Source organism: Haliotis cracherodii, unplaced genomic scaffold, assembly GCF_022045235.1.
Source record: "Haliotis cracherodii isolate W230 unplaced genomic scaffold, xgHalCrac1.p SCAF_7, whole genome shotgun sequence".
NCBI lineage: Eukaryota > Metazoa > Mollusca > Gastropoda > Lepetellida > Haliotidae > Haliotis > Haliotis cracherodii.
Genome location: NW_027266330.1, coordinates 46,269,537 through 46,284,844, shown reverse-complemented (window position 1 = coordinate 46,284,844; position 15,308 = coordinate 46,269,537). Strand labels below are relative to the sequence as shown.

The following is a 15,308-nucleotide window of genomic DNA, read 5'->3' as shown; positions in this document are numbered from 1 at the left end:
ATGTTGACATATATTCACCAAATTGCCACACACATGACTTTTAAGGAGTCAAAGTATGGCATTTTTAATATATGTATCCATTCTCTAGCAACTAAAGTTCGTTTCAATACGTCAAAAGCGGTAATCTGACCGTGGTTGCTGTATCTCTTCACACACGATTTCACATAACTTAATGAAAACAATATTAAATGAAATTTTGAATAAAATTAATAAAATGTATTACAAACACAAGTCCAGATATATAATGAACACGTTTTAATAACAAGATAGTATAGTAATGGTATTTGATTGCGTACTTCAGTTCGGATTTGCTGACAGGTATTTCCGGTGTTATGTGCTTGCGGGGATCAGCTGATAATGTTTTTTGAGATGGGGAAAAACATGTCGGTGTAAAACCTGAGCTTATTAAAAATGTAAGTACGTTTTGGGGAGCCATGCGTTACCGCGCGCTATAACCAAGTTAAAGGTTTATTGAAAGGCACAATAGCGAGGAAACGCTTTACTTGAGATTTGCGTTCCGTATCGTGGCGTATCGATAAATGGGCCCACGTGTATCGTATATCGTATCGTGGGTCAAGTATCGCGATGCATCGGAATATCGGTGTATCGTTTCACCCTTAATTTCTGGTGTCCCCAGTCATGATATTGCTGGAATATTGCTAAAAGTGACGTAAAACGACACACGCACACTCACTCGCTATGTAAAGCTGACATGCGGTGAAATAATTGAAATACAGTTCATGGGGGGTTAAGCCAAACTCTCTCCAGCATTGGTTATTCTTCACTGAAATCTCCTGTCAAACATACTGACATTTGCTGAAGATTCGGACCTTTGACTAAACATGACTGTATTGGTCCTTGGGAATGTTGTGTAGTGTTTATAGGGCTGCAACGAACACACTATGAGGCAAAGACGATTCGTATCACAAATATAGGGTAACGAATATGATTATTAATTCACGAATACAATAACAAGTCAGCAGTTGATGTATTATTTGTTATATTCAGGGAAACAATAACATAAATTATTTGACATGGTTTGTTCATTATTAATATATTATACATTTATATACTGCACTTATCCAGGTACTAGTGTCTGCTCAAATGTGACAATGACCAGTGACAACAATACTGTCAAATCAAATATTATAAGAGATTTGTTTTTGAAGAAATCTATGCATATGATATGTTCTTATGGACATTTTTAGGTACAGGGTATGTAAATGTACATCATTGCATATTCATAAATATTCGATTCTAGTGACCACAAATAATGAATTCAAGTCACGAATGGATGGGGTTTGATTCACCGAGTACGGGAGTGAATTGTAACAGCCCTAGTTTATAATCAAATACTTGTCTTGAAGTTGAGCTGAAAAGGTAGATGACTGAAGATCATTTCCGGCAATTGATACAATAATGGTTAACATGTATCATCAATGGAGAATGCATTGAAATGTTTTGTCTTTCAGCGTCATTTCTTCAAGAATCTTGGTGCGATCATAATGTTTGCTTTTATCGGCACAACAATATCCTGTCTGGCTGTAGGGTAAGTAGTGTGTCACATATTGCTAGATGAACCCACTGAACTTTAATTCACTGACATGTCATACAGCTGGAATATTGCCGAGTGCAGTGTTAAACAGCCAAAATCTTTTTTTTTAATATCATTTCAATAATTTCAATCCCTGGTTTGTATGTCTGAGGCTGCAGTCATATGGAATATTGCAGAGTGTGGTGTTAAACAACAAACAAACAAAGAGGTCTTCATAGGATTGAACAACAAATTTTTTAAAATTCTGACACCATGTTTGTGGAATCTATGCAGGTATTTTTCAGAGCAAGTCAATGCTTGAATAGCTTGAGACTGCATGCTGTAATCTCGGTGGTTGTGTTGGCAGGGGGACCATGTTCGGGCTGACCCGGCTCATGTCCTACACAGAGTTCACACTCAATGACTGCTTCTTCTTTGGAGCCATCATCTCCGCCACAGATCCAGGTATGTGACCCAGGTGTAAGGGGTAGCCTTGTCAGAGGGGTAGGTGACCCAGGTTGGGGAGTAGCCTTGTCTGAGGGGTAGTGACCCGGGTTGGGGAGTAGCCTCGTCAGAAGGGTAGGTGACCCGGGTTGGGGAGTAGCCTTGTCAGAGCGGTAGTGACCCGGGTTGGGGAGTAGCCTTGTCTGAGGGGTACGTGACCGGGGTTGGGGGGGTAGCCTTGTCTGTGGGGTAGGTGACCCGGGTTGAGGGGGTAGCCTTGTCTGTGGGGTAGGTGACCCGGGTTGAGGGGGTAGCCTTGTCAGAGCGGCAGTGACCCGGGTTGGGGAGTAGCCTTGTCTGAGGGGTAGGTGACCCGGGTTGGGGGGGTAGCCTTGTCTGTGGGGTAGGTGACCGGGGTTGCGGAGTAGCCTTGTCTGTGGGGTAGGTGACCAGGGTTTGGGGAGTAGCCTTGTCTGAGGGGTAGGTGACCGGGGTTGGGGGGGTAGCCTTGTCTGTGGGGTAGGTGACCCGGGTTGAGGGGGTAGCCTTAACCGAGGGGTAGGTGACCAGGGTTGAGGAGTAGCCTTGTCTGTGGGGTAGGTGACCGTGGTTGGGGAGTAGCCTTGTCTGAGGGGTAGGTGACCCGGGTTGGGGAGTAGCCTTGTCTGAGGGGTAGGTGACCCGGGTTGGGAAGTAGCCTTGTCTGAGGGGTAGGTGACCCAGGTTGGGGAGTAGTCTTGTCTGAGGGGTAGGTGACCCAGGTTGGGGAGTAGTCTTGTCTGTGGGGTAGGTAACCCGGGTTGGGGGGGTAGTCTTGTCTGAGGGGTAGGTGACCCGGGTTGGGGAGTAGCCTTGTCTGAGGGGTAGGTGACCCGGGTTGGGGAGTAGCCTTGTCTGAGGGGTAGGTGACCCGGGTTGGGGGGGTAGCCTTGTCTGTGGGGTAGGTGACCCGGGTTGGGGAGTAGCCTTGTCTGAGGGGTAGGTGACCGGGGTTGGGGAGTAGCCTTGTCTGAGGGGTAGGTGACCGGGGTTGGGGGAGTAGCCTTGTCTGAGGGGTAGGTGACCCGGGTTGGAGAGTAGCCTTGTCTTAGGGGTAGGTGACCCGGGTTGGGGAGAAGCCTTGTCTGTGGGGTAGGTGACCCGGGTTGGGGAGTAGCCTTGTCTGAGGGGTAGGTGACCCGGGTTGGGGAGTAGCCTTGTCTGAGGGGTAGGTGACCCGGGTTGGGGTGTAGCCTTGTCTGTGGGGTAGGTGACCCGGGTTGGGGAGTAGCCTTGTCTGAGGGGTAGGTGACCGGGGTTGGGGAGTAGCCTTGTCTGTGGGGTAGATAACCCGGGTTGGGGGGGTAGCCTTGTCTTAGGGGTAGGTGACCGGGGTTGGGGGGGGTAGCCTTGTCTGTGGGGTAGGTGACCTGGGTTGGGGAGTAGCCTTGTCTGTGGGGTAGGTGACCAGGGTTGGGGGAGTAGCCTTGTCTGAGGGGTAGGTGACCGGGGTTGGGGGGGTAGCCTTGTCTGTGGGGTAGGTGACCCGGGTTGAGGGGGTAGCCTTAACTGAGGGGTAGGTGACCAGGGTTGGGGAGTAGCCTTAACTGAGGGGTAGGTGACCCGGGTTGGGGGGGTAGCCTTGTCTGAGGGGTAGGTGACCCGGGTTGGGGAGTAGCCTTGTCTGTGGGGTAGGTGACCCGGGTTGGGGAGTAGCCTTGTCTGTAGGGTAGGTGACCCGGGTTGGGGAGTAGCCTTGTCTGAGGGGTAGGTGACCCGGGTTGGGGAGTAGCCTTGTCTGAGGGGTAGGTGACCCGGGTTGGGGAGTAGCCTTGTCTGAGGGGTAGGTGACCCGGGTTGGGGAGTAGCCTTGTCTGAGGGGTAGGCGACCCGGGTTGGGGGGGTAGTCTTGTCTGTGGGGTAGGTGACCCGGGTTGGGGGGGTAGTCTTGTCTGAGGGGTAGGTGACCCGGGTTGGGGAGTAGCCTTGTCTGAGGGGTAGGTGACCTGGGTTGGGGGGGTAGCCTTGTGTGGGGTAGGTGACCGGGGTTGGGGAGTAGCCTTGTCTGAGGGGTAGGTGACCGGGGTTGGGGGGGTAGTCTTGTCTGAGGGGTAGGTGACCCGGGTTGGGGAGTAGCCTTGTCTGAGGGGTAGGTGACCGGGGTTGGGGGGGTAGCCTTGTCTTAGGGGTAGGTGACCGGGGTTGGGGAGTAGCCTTGTCTGTGGGGTAGGTGACCCGGGTTGGGGAGTAGCCTTGTCTGAGGGGTAGGTGACCAGGGTTGAGGAGTAGCCTTGTCTTAGGGGTAGGTGACCGGGGTTGGGGAGTAGCCTTGTCTGTGGGGTATGTGACCCGGGTTGAGGGAGTAGCCTTGACTGAGGGGTAGGTGACCAGGGTTGAGGAGTAGCCTTGTCTGTGGGGTAGGTGACCAGGGTTTGGGAGTAGCCTTGTCTGTGGTGTTGCTGCACTGGTATCCAATTTCACGAAGTACCTGCTCTGGTATCCATGGTGATCCCTCTACATATTACCATATTGGTACCCATATTGGTCAGGACCTAAGCCAACAATAAATGCCTCCCTTCACCATTGATATTTATGCAAAATAACAACCTCTGGTCTGACTTTTTCTTTGTGTAACAAGAAGTCAATTTTTTGTTAAATATTTAGGGAGCTCTCTTTTTTGAGATTTGATGAGTATGATTTTGGGGCTAGGGATACAGGAACGTTGTCCGTCCGTCCTTCAGTCCGCTTCTCAATGTGGACAAATTTTCTCAAAAACTATTCAACTTAGAAAGAATCATTTTTACGCACTGATCTGACTTGTCACGATCTCAAATGTGTTCGCAAATTGGTGTCGACATGTATTTTTTACGGAGTTATGGCCCTTGCTCCATGCTTTTCAACTCAGTAAAAACTGTGTGAAAGGGGGACAAGTTTTTTCAGAAACTACCTAAGTTAGCTTATTTAAGAGATACTTATCAAGATGGAGTTATTGTCTTCCAGAGAGGGATCCTTTTGTGTGTATTAATTTCACTTTTAATCATTTTTTCTGATGACATGAAGCGGGTAAAGTTCCTATCTCTTCTTCAGGCTTTATAGGACTGTTTTCTACAGTTTTTATTCACTACTGTATAAACAAACACAATTCTAATGTGTCCCATGGTGGGGGATACAACTGTTTTTATCAGATATGCCTTGAAATTTTTTGACTAGCCTGTGAACTGTTTCAGTGACAGTATTGGCCATGGTGGTGGATAGGGATACAACTGTTGTTATCAGATATGCCTTGACTTTGTTTGACCAGCCTGTGAACTGTTTCAGTGACAGTATTGGCTCTATTTCACGACCTTCATGTCGACGTGGATCTTTACGCAATTGTATTTGGAGAAAGTGTCTTCAACGATGCAGTGGCCATAGTTTTATCAGGGTAAGGACATCACATTGTCACTTTGTGATGAGTGGGAAAATGGACGATAACTGTCATGTATACATTATATTTTCTTGTGTATTGTGAATTTTCAGAAGAAAAACCCTGTCAAGTGTTAATGTTAAACATGCAGACAATGGGTTTTGATTGATTTTCCCAAATACAGACATTACTCCTTGTATCTTGAATTCAACAAATCAGTTACAAAATATGCCCCTTAGTGCCATTGTTACACTGTTTTGTAACAAAAGGTGTATTTCAGGCTTTAAGTCAAACCTCCATTTTATTATTTTGGTTCAAAATTGCATTTGAAAATGTGTATATCAATTTCGGTGAAATTGTGTCTCACCGTAACCTTTCTCAGATTACCACTATTGACACCTTGAAACTAACCTTAGTTGTTAGGGAATGAGTACACATGTGATAAGTGCCCTACTTTGACTCGTATGTCACAATGGTTGTTATCATAAGTCAGTATTTTGTTTTGCCTGATAGGCCAATTTAAATTTTAGGCATTATATAAATAAATTCTAATTCTAAATCGGTCTTGATGATTTGATAAGATTACTGATGTGCACCTCTATGTATTTTCAACTTCTACCACAAGTTGAGCACAAATGATTTGTGTTTTTTCTTTAATTTTCTTGAATGTTTTGATGATGTGCTGTTTCAGGTCTGTAGAAACATATGGACAGCTCTCAGGAGGGAAAAAGTTCAATGCAGAGGCATTCTTCAAAGCTCTTGGCAATTTCCTTGGAATATTTGGTGGCGCTTTTGCCATCGGGTCTCTCATGGGATGTGCGACAGCACTGGTATCCTTGTTGAAGCATTCGCACAAGAGCTTGTTATCCAAAATGATAATCAGGAAACTTACTTTTTTTGTCAGGACTAGTTATTTTTTTCCCCCACCATGAGTTTACTTATATATGAGGTACTTTTCAAAACCGAGTTCGAAAATTGGTCCCGTAAATATTTTTTAACAGAGTTATTTCCCTTGCTGCATATTTTTAGATTTTCTTACAAAGTGCATAGTGTTTGCAAACGTTTTCCCAGAAACTGCTTAAGTTAACTTATCTGAGAGATACTCATCAAGATTGGTTTAAAGAATTGGCGCCCAAAATCATTTTTTTCAGAGAAGGTGCCTTTTGTGTGTTTAAATTTCACATTTACTATTTTTTCTCATGACATAAAGCCATGCTGGTGCCTGTCTCTTCTTTATATTCACTGCTATATGAACAAACAAACTTCTAGTGTGCCTCATGGCAGGGATAGTGAAAATGCTATTTTCTTGTTGATATTATGGTATTCCTTGGTTTTTGGCACCACCATGCCCCTGCTTGTGGGTTTCACCAAACTGTTAAATGTGTCAGACCTGCATCACTTCAGGCTTTCCTCCCACGTCAAGCTGACATGCTGTGATGTAACTGTAGTACTGTTCAAATAGCATCTCACTCGGTCAGTTGGGATTTAGCTCTGATACTGTTTGCATTCAGTATACAGAGCCTTTCTCTCACTGACAAACATACAGAACTATGACATTCTGTCAAAGACACTAAGTAGATCCTTGACAGACGGCAGATCACAAAGTACACAAAGATCCGAGACTTTCCGCTGCTGGAGACGGCACTCTTCTTCCTCATGTCCTACAGCTCATTCCAGACTGCGGAGGTGGCTGGACTCACAGGTAGGTCACACTCCCCCTTCCCCAGATTACTCCCCCCTTCCCCAGACTCGCCCTTCCCCAGACACATCTCACCCTTCCCAAGGCTAATCTCACCCTTCCCAAGGCTAATCTCACCCTTCCAAAGGCTAATCTCACACTTCCCAAGGCTAATCTCACCCTTCCCAAGGGAAACATCTCCCCCTTTCCCAGACTCATCTCCCCCTTCCCCACTCACCCTTCCCCACCCATCTCACCCTTCCCAAGACATATCTCACCCTTCCCAAGGGAAACATCTCACCCTTCCCAGACTCACCCTTCCCCAGACATATCTCACCCATCCCCACCTATCTCACCCTTCCCAGACTCACCCTTCACAGACACATCTCACCCATCCCCACCTATCTCACCCTTCCCCAGACTCATCTCACCCTTCCCAAGAGAAACATCTCACCCTTCCCCACTTATCTCACCCTTCCCAGACTCACCCTTCCCCAGACATATCTCACCCATCCCCACCTATCTCACCCTTCCCCAGACTCATCTCACCCTTCCCAAGAGAAACATCTCACCCTTCCCCACCTATCTCACCCTTCCCAGACTCACCCTTCCCCAGACTCATCTCACCCTTCCCAAGAGAAACATCTCACCCTTCCCAAGAGAAACATCTCACCCATCCCCACCTATCTCACCCTTCCCAGACTCACCCTTCCCCAGACTCATCTCACTCTTCCCAAGAGAAACATCTCACCCTTCCCAAGAGAAACATCTCACCCTTCCCCACCTATCTCACCCTTCCCAGACTCATCTCACCCTTCCCAAGAGAAACATCTCACCCATCCCCACCTATCTCACCCTTCCCAGACTCACCCTTCCCCAGACATATCTCACCCATCCCCACCGATCTCACCCTTCCCCAGACTCATCTCACCCTTCCCAAGAGAAACATCTCACCCTTCCCCAGACTCTAGCCTATTGGTTAAAGCGTTCTATTCCCGACATTTTGGCACTCCATGCTTGTCTCTCCATGGATGTGTCAGGGAAGAATAGGTCCCAGCACTCCATGCCTGTCTCTCTCCATGGATGTTTCAGGGGGGATTAAGTCCCAGCTTTCCATGGCTGTCTCTCCATGGAGGTGTCAGGGAAGAATAGATCCCAGCACTCCATGCCTGTCTCTCCATGGAGGTGTCAGGGAAGAATAGATCCCAGCTCTCCGTGCATGTCTCTCCATGGAGGTGTCAGGGAAGAATAGATCCCAGCTCTCCGTGCATGTCTCTCCATGGGGGTTTCAGTGAAGAATAGATCCCAGCACTCCATGCATGTCTCTCCATGGAGGTTTCAGGGAAGAATAGGTCCCAGCACTCCATGCCTGTCTCTCCATGGGGGTTTCAGGGAAGAATAGGTCCCAGCACTCCATGCATGTCTCTCCATGGAGGTTTCAGGAAAGAATAGGTCCAAGCACTCCATGCCTGTCTCTCCATGGAGGTTTCAGGGAAGAATAGGTCCCAGCACTCCATGCCTGTCTCTCCATGGAGGTTTCAGGGAAGAATAGGTCCCAGCTCTCTGTGGCTGTCTCTCCATGGAGATTTCAGGGAAGAATAGGTCCCAGCTCTCCATGCCTGTCTCTCCATGGGGGTTTCAGGGAAGAATAGGTCCCAGATCTCTGTGGCTGTCTCTCCATGGAGGTGTCAGGGAAGAATAGGTCCCAGCTCTCCATGGAGGTGTCAGGGAAGAATAGGTCCCAGCTCTCCATGGAGGTGTCAGGGAAGAATAGGTCCCAGCTCGCCATGGGGGTGTCAGGGAAGAATAGGTCCCAGCTCGCCATGCCTGTCTCTCCATGGAGGTGTCATGGAAGAATAGGCCACAGCACTCCATGCCTGTCTCTCCATGGAGGTTTCAGGGAAGGCTTATAACTGTATTCCAGAATCATGTTCGTGTGCCTAATGGTTCCTCAGCATCCACATCAAGCATGAATCAAGGTTATTGTAAGTTTTTTCAATAATTGCCAACTAGTTGTTGAGCATTGATGCACGTGTGATCTTCCTAAGAAGGTATATTCCGCATTTGTTCTGCATAATATTGTAATTAAGTTAAGAAGGAATTCTGCAATATTTTTTCTGCAACGTCCACAAATTTTCCTCATTGTTGTTTCGTTGTTGCAGGTATTGTTGCAGTGTTGTTCTGTGGCATCACACAGGCCCACTACACCTACAACAACCTCTCCGCTGAGTCTAAAGACAGAACAAAACAGGTATGTCAGTAGGTGGGAATTCACCTGATGTGATCGTGTAGGGGATTCCCCAAGTGGCAATGTAGGGGATTGCCCATGTGGCAGTGTAGGGGATTCCCCATGTGGCAGTGTAGGGGATTTGACCATGTGGCAGTGAAGGGGATTCCCCAAGTGTCAATGTAGCGGATTTGCCCATGTGGCAGTGTTGGTTATTCCCCAAGTGGCAGTGTAGGGGATTTGACCATGTCGCAGTGAAGGGGATTTGCCCATGTGGCAGTGAAGGGGATTTGCCCATGTGGCAGTGTAGGGGATTTGACCATGTGGCAGTGTAGGGGATTTGACCATGTGGCAGTGAAGGGGATTTGCCCATGTGGCAGTGTAGGGGATTCCCCAAGTGTCAATGTAGCGGATTTGCCCATGTGGCAGTGTAGGGGATTCCCCAAGTGGCAATGTAGGGAATTCCCCATGTGGCAGTGTTGGTTATTCCCCAAGTGGCAGTGTAAGTGATTGGCCATGTGGCAGTGTAGGGGATTCCCCAAGTGGCAGTGTAGGGGATTCCCCAAGTGGCAATGTAGGGGATTCCCCATGTGGCAGTGTTGGTTATTCCCCAAGTGGCGGTGTAGGCGATTTGACCATGTGGCAGTGTAGGGTATTTCCCCAAGTGGCAGTGTAGGGGAATCGCCCATGTGGCAGTGTAGGATATTCCCCAAGTTGTTGTGTAGGGGATTTGCCCAAGTGGCAGTGTAGGGTATTTCCCCATGTGGCAGTGTAGGGTATTCCCCCATGTGGCAGTGTAGGTGATTCCCCAAGTGGCAGTGTAGGGTATTCCCCCATATGGGAGCGTTGATGGTCCCCATGTGGCAGTGTAGGGGATTCCCCCAAGTGGCAGTGTAGGTGATTCCCCCATGTGGCAGTGTAGGGGATTCACCTATGTAGCAGTTTAGGTGATTAAAAATAGTAGCTGAAAGTGTTATCACACTCACTCACTCAACCATTGTTAGTTTCATGAACGCGATGCTGTGTTGAACCGTGTAATTATGACATTTCTGTCGTGCTACGGCTTGAGTGGAGGAGTGACTTTTGTTATCTTGAAGGTGAGCTTATTGATGATAGACTACAACGTGTAACAATACTTTGAGTAAAGGGTCCACCCAGCTGATATATTTGGTCAAGGGGTGGGAGGTCGTGCAGTGTTGGATGGTTTGGAAATAACTTGTTCATTAAAATCATGAAAAGAAAACAAAACTTATTGTAAGTTTCTTAATTAAAGAGACCAAAATGTAGGTATTGAGCCAATGGTCAAAATGAATATTTCATCCCCACCAGAATATTATATGGTTGGTCCGTTATCTTGCAATATCTGTACATGTTGCAGATGAACAACAACCTGATATCAGTGTTACCTGATAACAGGATTCACTCCTCCACTAGAGCTGGAACTTCCTCCACTGTCTGCCCCTGCCCCTGTGTCTCATCTCTGATAACTGACTGGCAGTGTAGAGAGCTTTGTCTCTCATCTCCTGATAACTGACTGGCAGTGTAGAGAGCTTTGTCTCTCATCTCCTGATAACTGACTGGCAGTGTAGAGAGCTGTGTCTCTCATCTCCTTATAACTGACTGGCAGTGTAGAGAGCTTTGTCTCTCATCTCCTGATAACTGACTGGCAGTGTAGAGAGCTGTGTCTCTCATCTCCTGATAACTGACTGGCAGTGTAGAGAGCTTTGTCTCTCATCTCCTGATAACTGACTGGCAGTGTAGAGAGCTTTGTCTCTCATCTCCTTATAACTGACTGGCAGTGTAGAGAGCTTTGTCTCTCATCTCCTGATAACTGACTGGCAGTGTAGAGAGCTGTGTCTCTCATCTCCTTATAACTGACTGGCAGTGTAGAGAGCTTTGTCTCTCATCTCCTGATAACTGACTGGCAGTGTAGAGAGCTGTGTCTCTCATCTCCTGATAACTGACTGGCAGTGTAGAGAGCTTTGTCTCTCATCTCCTGATAACTGACTGGCAGTGTAGAGAGCTTTGTGTCTCATCTTCTGATAACTGACTGTCAGTGTAGAGAGCTGTGTCTCTCATCTCCTGATAACTGACTGGCAGTGTAGAGAGCTTTGTCTCTCATCTCCTGATAACTGACTGGCAGTGTAGAGAGCTTTGTCTCTCATCTCCTTATAACTGACTGGCAGTGTAGAGAGCTTTGTCTCTCATCTCCTGATAACTGACTGGCAGTGTAGAGAGCTTTGTGTCTCATCTTCTGATAACTGACTGTCAGTGTAGAGAGCTGTGTCTCTCATCTCCTGATAACTGACTGGCAGTGTAGAGAGCTTTGTCTCTCATCTCCTGATAACTGACTGGCAGTGTAGAGAGCTTTGTCTCTCATCTCCTTATAACTGACTGGCAGTGTAGAGAGCTTTGTCTCTCATCTCCTGATAACTGACTGGCAGTGTAGAGAGCTGTGTCTCTCATCTCCTTATAACTGACTGGCAGTGTAGAGAGCTTTGTCTCTCATCTCCTGATAACTGACTGGCAGTGTAGAGAGCTGTGTCTCTCATCTCCTGATAACTGACTGGCAGTGTAGAGAGCTTTGTCTCTCATCTCCTGATAACTGACTGGCAGTGTAGAGAGCTTTGTGTCTCATCTTCTGATAACTGACTGTCAGTGTAGAGAGCTGTGTCTCTCATCTCCTGATAACTGACTGGCAGTGTAGAGAGCTTTGTCTCTCATCTCCTGATAACTGACTGTCAGTGTAGAGAGCTTTGTGTCTCATCTTCTGATAACTGACTGTCAGTGTTGGGAGCTTTGTGTCTCATCTCCTGATAACTGACTGTCAGTGTAGAGAGCTTTGTCTGTCATCTCCTGATAACTGAGTGTCAGTGTAGAGATTTGTCTCTCATCTCCTGATAACTGACTGTCAGTGTAGAGAGCTTTGTCTGTCAACTTCCTGATAACTGACAGGCAGTGTTGGGAGCTTTGTCTCTCATGTCATGACTATTGACTGGCAGTGTTGAGAGCTTTGTCTTTCATCTCATGACTATTGACTGGCAGTGTAGAGAGCTTTATCTCTCATTTCTGAGAGTATAAAAAATTAAATAAATATCAGAAGATTTTATCAAATAGACCACTGTGTTTTAGAGTTTCCAAGTGTATGGCTTCAAGCTTGAGTGAATATCTGGGGATATGTCGGAAAGGGGATGCCAGAAATACACATTGCATCCATACGTGGAATCAAACTCAGACCTGTGACTTTATACTTTATCCACTAATTAACTCCTAGTTCGAGATCCTGGAATACACAGGTACTTGACCTAGACAGTTAGATAGGTTGTCTGTCTGTTTAGGAGATGACTAGGTATCTATTTTTTGGATTGAGCATTGGACATGTACGTTATGCTTTAAGTGTACACATAGATAAACATAAGTATGTAAAGACCATTCGAATCCTATGCTGGGTAATGACTTTCTGTCAAAAGTGAATCATTTTTTTTCTTTATCTCATTAATTTTAACATGAAAAGCGTTATCTCATCTTTCAACACTCCCTCAAAGGTATCTGTAAGTGATTGATCAATCATATAGTTTTGTATGATGCAGTGTTTGAAATTAAACATGAAAGTCAGGGGTCATCGTCATAACCCTTATATTTAAAGTTAAAGATTTGGGGTACCAAGTTTTAGATACCAAAGGGATCACTAATGATGTCTGTTTTGTCCACAGCTGTTCGAGCTGACAAACTTCCTGTCGGAGAACTTTGTGTTTCTGTACATCGGAGTATCTGTCTTCACCTTTCAAGAGAGCAGGATCCGCTGGGATGCTGGATTCATATTTGCTTCATTTGTATCCTTTACCTTTTCTGTCTGTGGGGTGCAGGTTGAAGGCTGTGGTGTGGGTGGAGGTTGAAGGCTGTGGTGTGGGTGCAGGTTGAAGGCTGTGGTGTGGGTGGAGGTTGAAGGCTATGGTGTGAAGGCTGTGGTGTGGATGAAGGTTGAAGGCTGTGGTGTGGGTGGAGGTTGAAGGCTATCGTGTGGGTGGAGGTTGAAGGCTATGGTGTGGGAGGAGGTTGAAGGCTGTGGTGTGGGAGGAGGTTGAAGGCTGTGGTGTGAAGGCTGTGGTGTGGGTGGAGGTTGAAGGCTGTGGTGTGGGAGGAGGTTGAAGGCTGTGGTGTGGATGGAGGTTGAAGGATGTGGTGTGGGTGGAGGTTGAAGGCTGTGGTGTGAAGGCTGTGGTGTGAAGGCTGTGGTGTGGGAGGAGGTTGAAGGCTGTGGTGTGGATGAAGGTTGAAGGCTGTGGTGTGGGTGGAAGTTGAAGGCTCTCGTGTGGGTGGAGGTTGAAGGCTATGGTGTGGGAGGAGGTTGAAGGCTGTGGTGTGGGAGGAGGTTGAAGGCTGTGGTGTGAAGGCTGTGGTGTGGGTGGAGGTTGAAGGCTGTGGTGTGGATGGAGGTTGAAGGCTGTGGTGTGGATGGAGGTTGAAGGCTGTGGTGTGGGTGGAGGTTGAAGGCTGTGGTGTGGATGGAGGTTGAAGGCTGTGGTGTGGATGGAGGTTGAAGGCTGTGGTGTAGATGGAGGTTGAAGGCTGTGGTGTGGATGGAGGTTGAAGGATGTGGTGTGGTAGGAGGTTGAAGGCTGTGGTGTGTGAGGAGGTTGAAGGCTGTGGTGTGGATGGAGGTTGAAGGCTGTGGTGTGGGTGGAGGTTGAAGGCTGTGGTGTGGATGGAGGTTGAAGGCTGTGGTGTTGGAGGAGGTTCAAGGCTGTGGTGTGAAGGCTGTGGTGTGAAGGCTATGGTGTGGGTGGAGGGTGAAGGCTATGGTGTGGGAGGAGGGTGAAGGCTGTGGTGTGTGAGGAGGTTGAAGGCTGTGGTGTGGGAGGAGGGTGAAGGCTGTGTTGTGGGAGGAGGGTGAAGGCTGTGGTGTGGATGGAGGTTGAAGGCTATGGTGTGGATGGAGGTTGAAGGCTGTGGTGTGGGAGGAGGTTGAAGGCTGTGGTGTGAAGGCTGTGGTGTGGATGGAGGGTGAAGGCTGTGGTGTGGGAGGAGGGTGAAGGCTGTGGTGTGGGAGGAGGTTGAAGGCTGTGGTGTGGATGGAGGTTGAAGGCTGTGGTGTGGGTGGAGGTTGAAGGCTGTGGTGTGGATGGAGGGTGAAGGCTGTGGTGTGGATGGAGGTTGAAGGCTGTGGTGTGGGTGGAGGTTGAAGGCTGTGGTGTGGATGGAGGGTGAAGGCTGTGGTGTGGATGGAGGTTGAAGGCTGTGGTGTGGGTGGAGGTTGAAGGCTGTGGTGTGGATGGAGGGTGAAGGCTGTTGTGTGGATGGAGGTTGAAGGCTGTGGTGTGGATGGAGGTTGAAGGCTGTGGTGTAGGTGGAGGTTGAAGGATGTGGTGTGGGTGGAGGGTGAAGGCTGTGGTGTGGGTGGAGGTTGAAGGCTGTGGTGTGGATGGAGGGTGAAGGCTGTGGTGTGGATGGAGGTTGAAGGCTGTGGTGTGGGTGGAGGTTGAAGGCTGTGGTGTGGATGGAGGGTGAAGGCTGTGGTGTGGGTGGAGGTTGAAGGCTGTGGTGTGGATGGAGGGTGAAGGCTGTGGTGTGGATGGAGGGTGAAGGCTGTGGTGTGGGTGGAGGTTGAAGGCTGTGGTGTGGATGGAGGTTGAAGGCTGTGGTGTGGGTGGAGGGTGAAGGATGTGGTGTGAAGGCTGTGGTGTGGATGGAGGTTGAAGGCTGTGGTGTGGATGGAGGTTGAAGGCTGTGGTGTGAAGGCTGTGGTGTGGATGGAGGTTGAAGGCTGTGGTGTGGATGGAGGTTGAAGGCTGTGGTGTGGGTGGAGGTTGAAGGATGTGGTGTGGGTGGAGGTTGAAGGATGTGGTGTGGGTGGAGGTTGAAGGCTGTGGTGTGAAGGCTGTGGTGTGGATGGAGGTTGAAGGCTGTGGTGTGAAGGCTGTGGTGTGGATGGAGGTTGAAGGCTGTGGTGTGAAGGCTGTGGTGTGGATGGAGGGTGAAGGCTGTGGTGTGGATGGAGGTTGAAGGCTGTGGTGTGGATGGAGGTTGAAGGCTGTGGTGT

The 15,308-nt window shown here is 48.2% G+C and overlaps 1 protein-coding gene across 6 annotated transcripts in view; it reads left to right on the top strand.

Annotated features, from left to right (window-relative positions):
- Positions 1-15,308, top strand: part of LOC139447176 (sodium/hydrogen exchanger 9-like) — a 61,803-nt gene that overhangs the window by 6,616 nt on the left and 39,879 nt on the right. For all 6 annotated transcript variants that reach the window (XM_071228383.1, XM_071228380.1, XM_071228378.1 and 3 more), the window contains exons 4-10: positions 1,473-1,549; positions 1,902-1,999; positions 5,276-5,381; positions 6,055-6,193; positions 6,960-7,065; positions 9,204-9,292; positions 12,982-13,101. In XM_071228383.1, the coding sequence (XP_071084484.1) occupies positions 1,473-1,549; positions 1,902-1,999; positions 5,276-5,381; positions 6,055-6,193; positions 6,960-7,065; positions 9,204-9,292; positions 12,982-13,101 (735 nt within the window). The remainder of the gene's footprint in view (positions 1-1,472; positions 1,550-1,901; positions 2,000-5,275; positions 5,382-6,054; positions 6,194-6,959; positions 7,066-9,203; positions 9,293-12,981; positions 13,102-15,308) is intronic.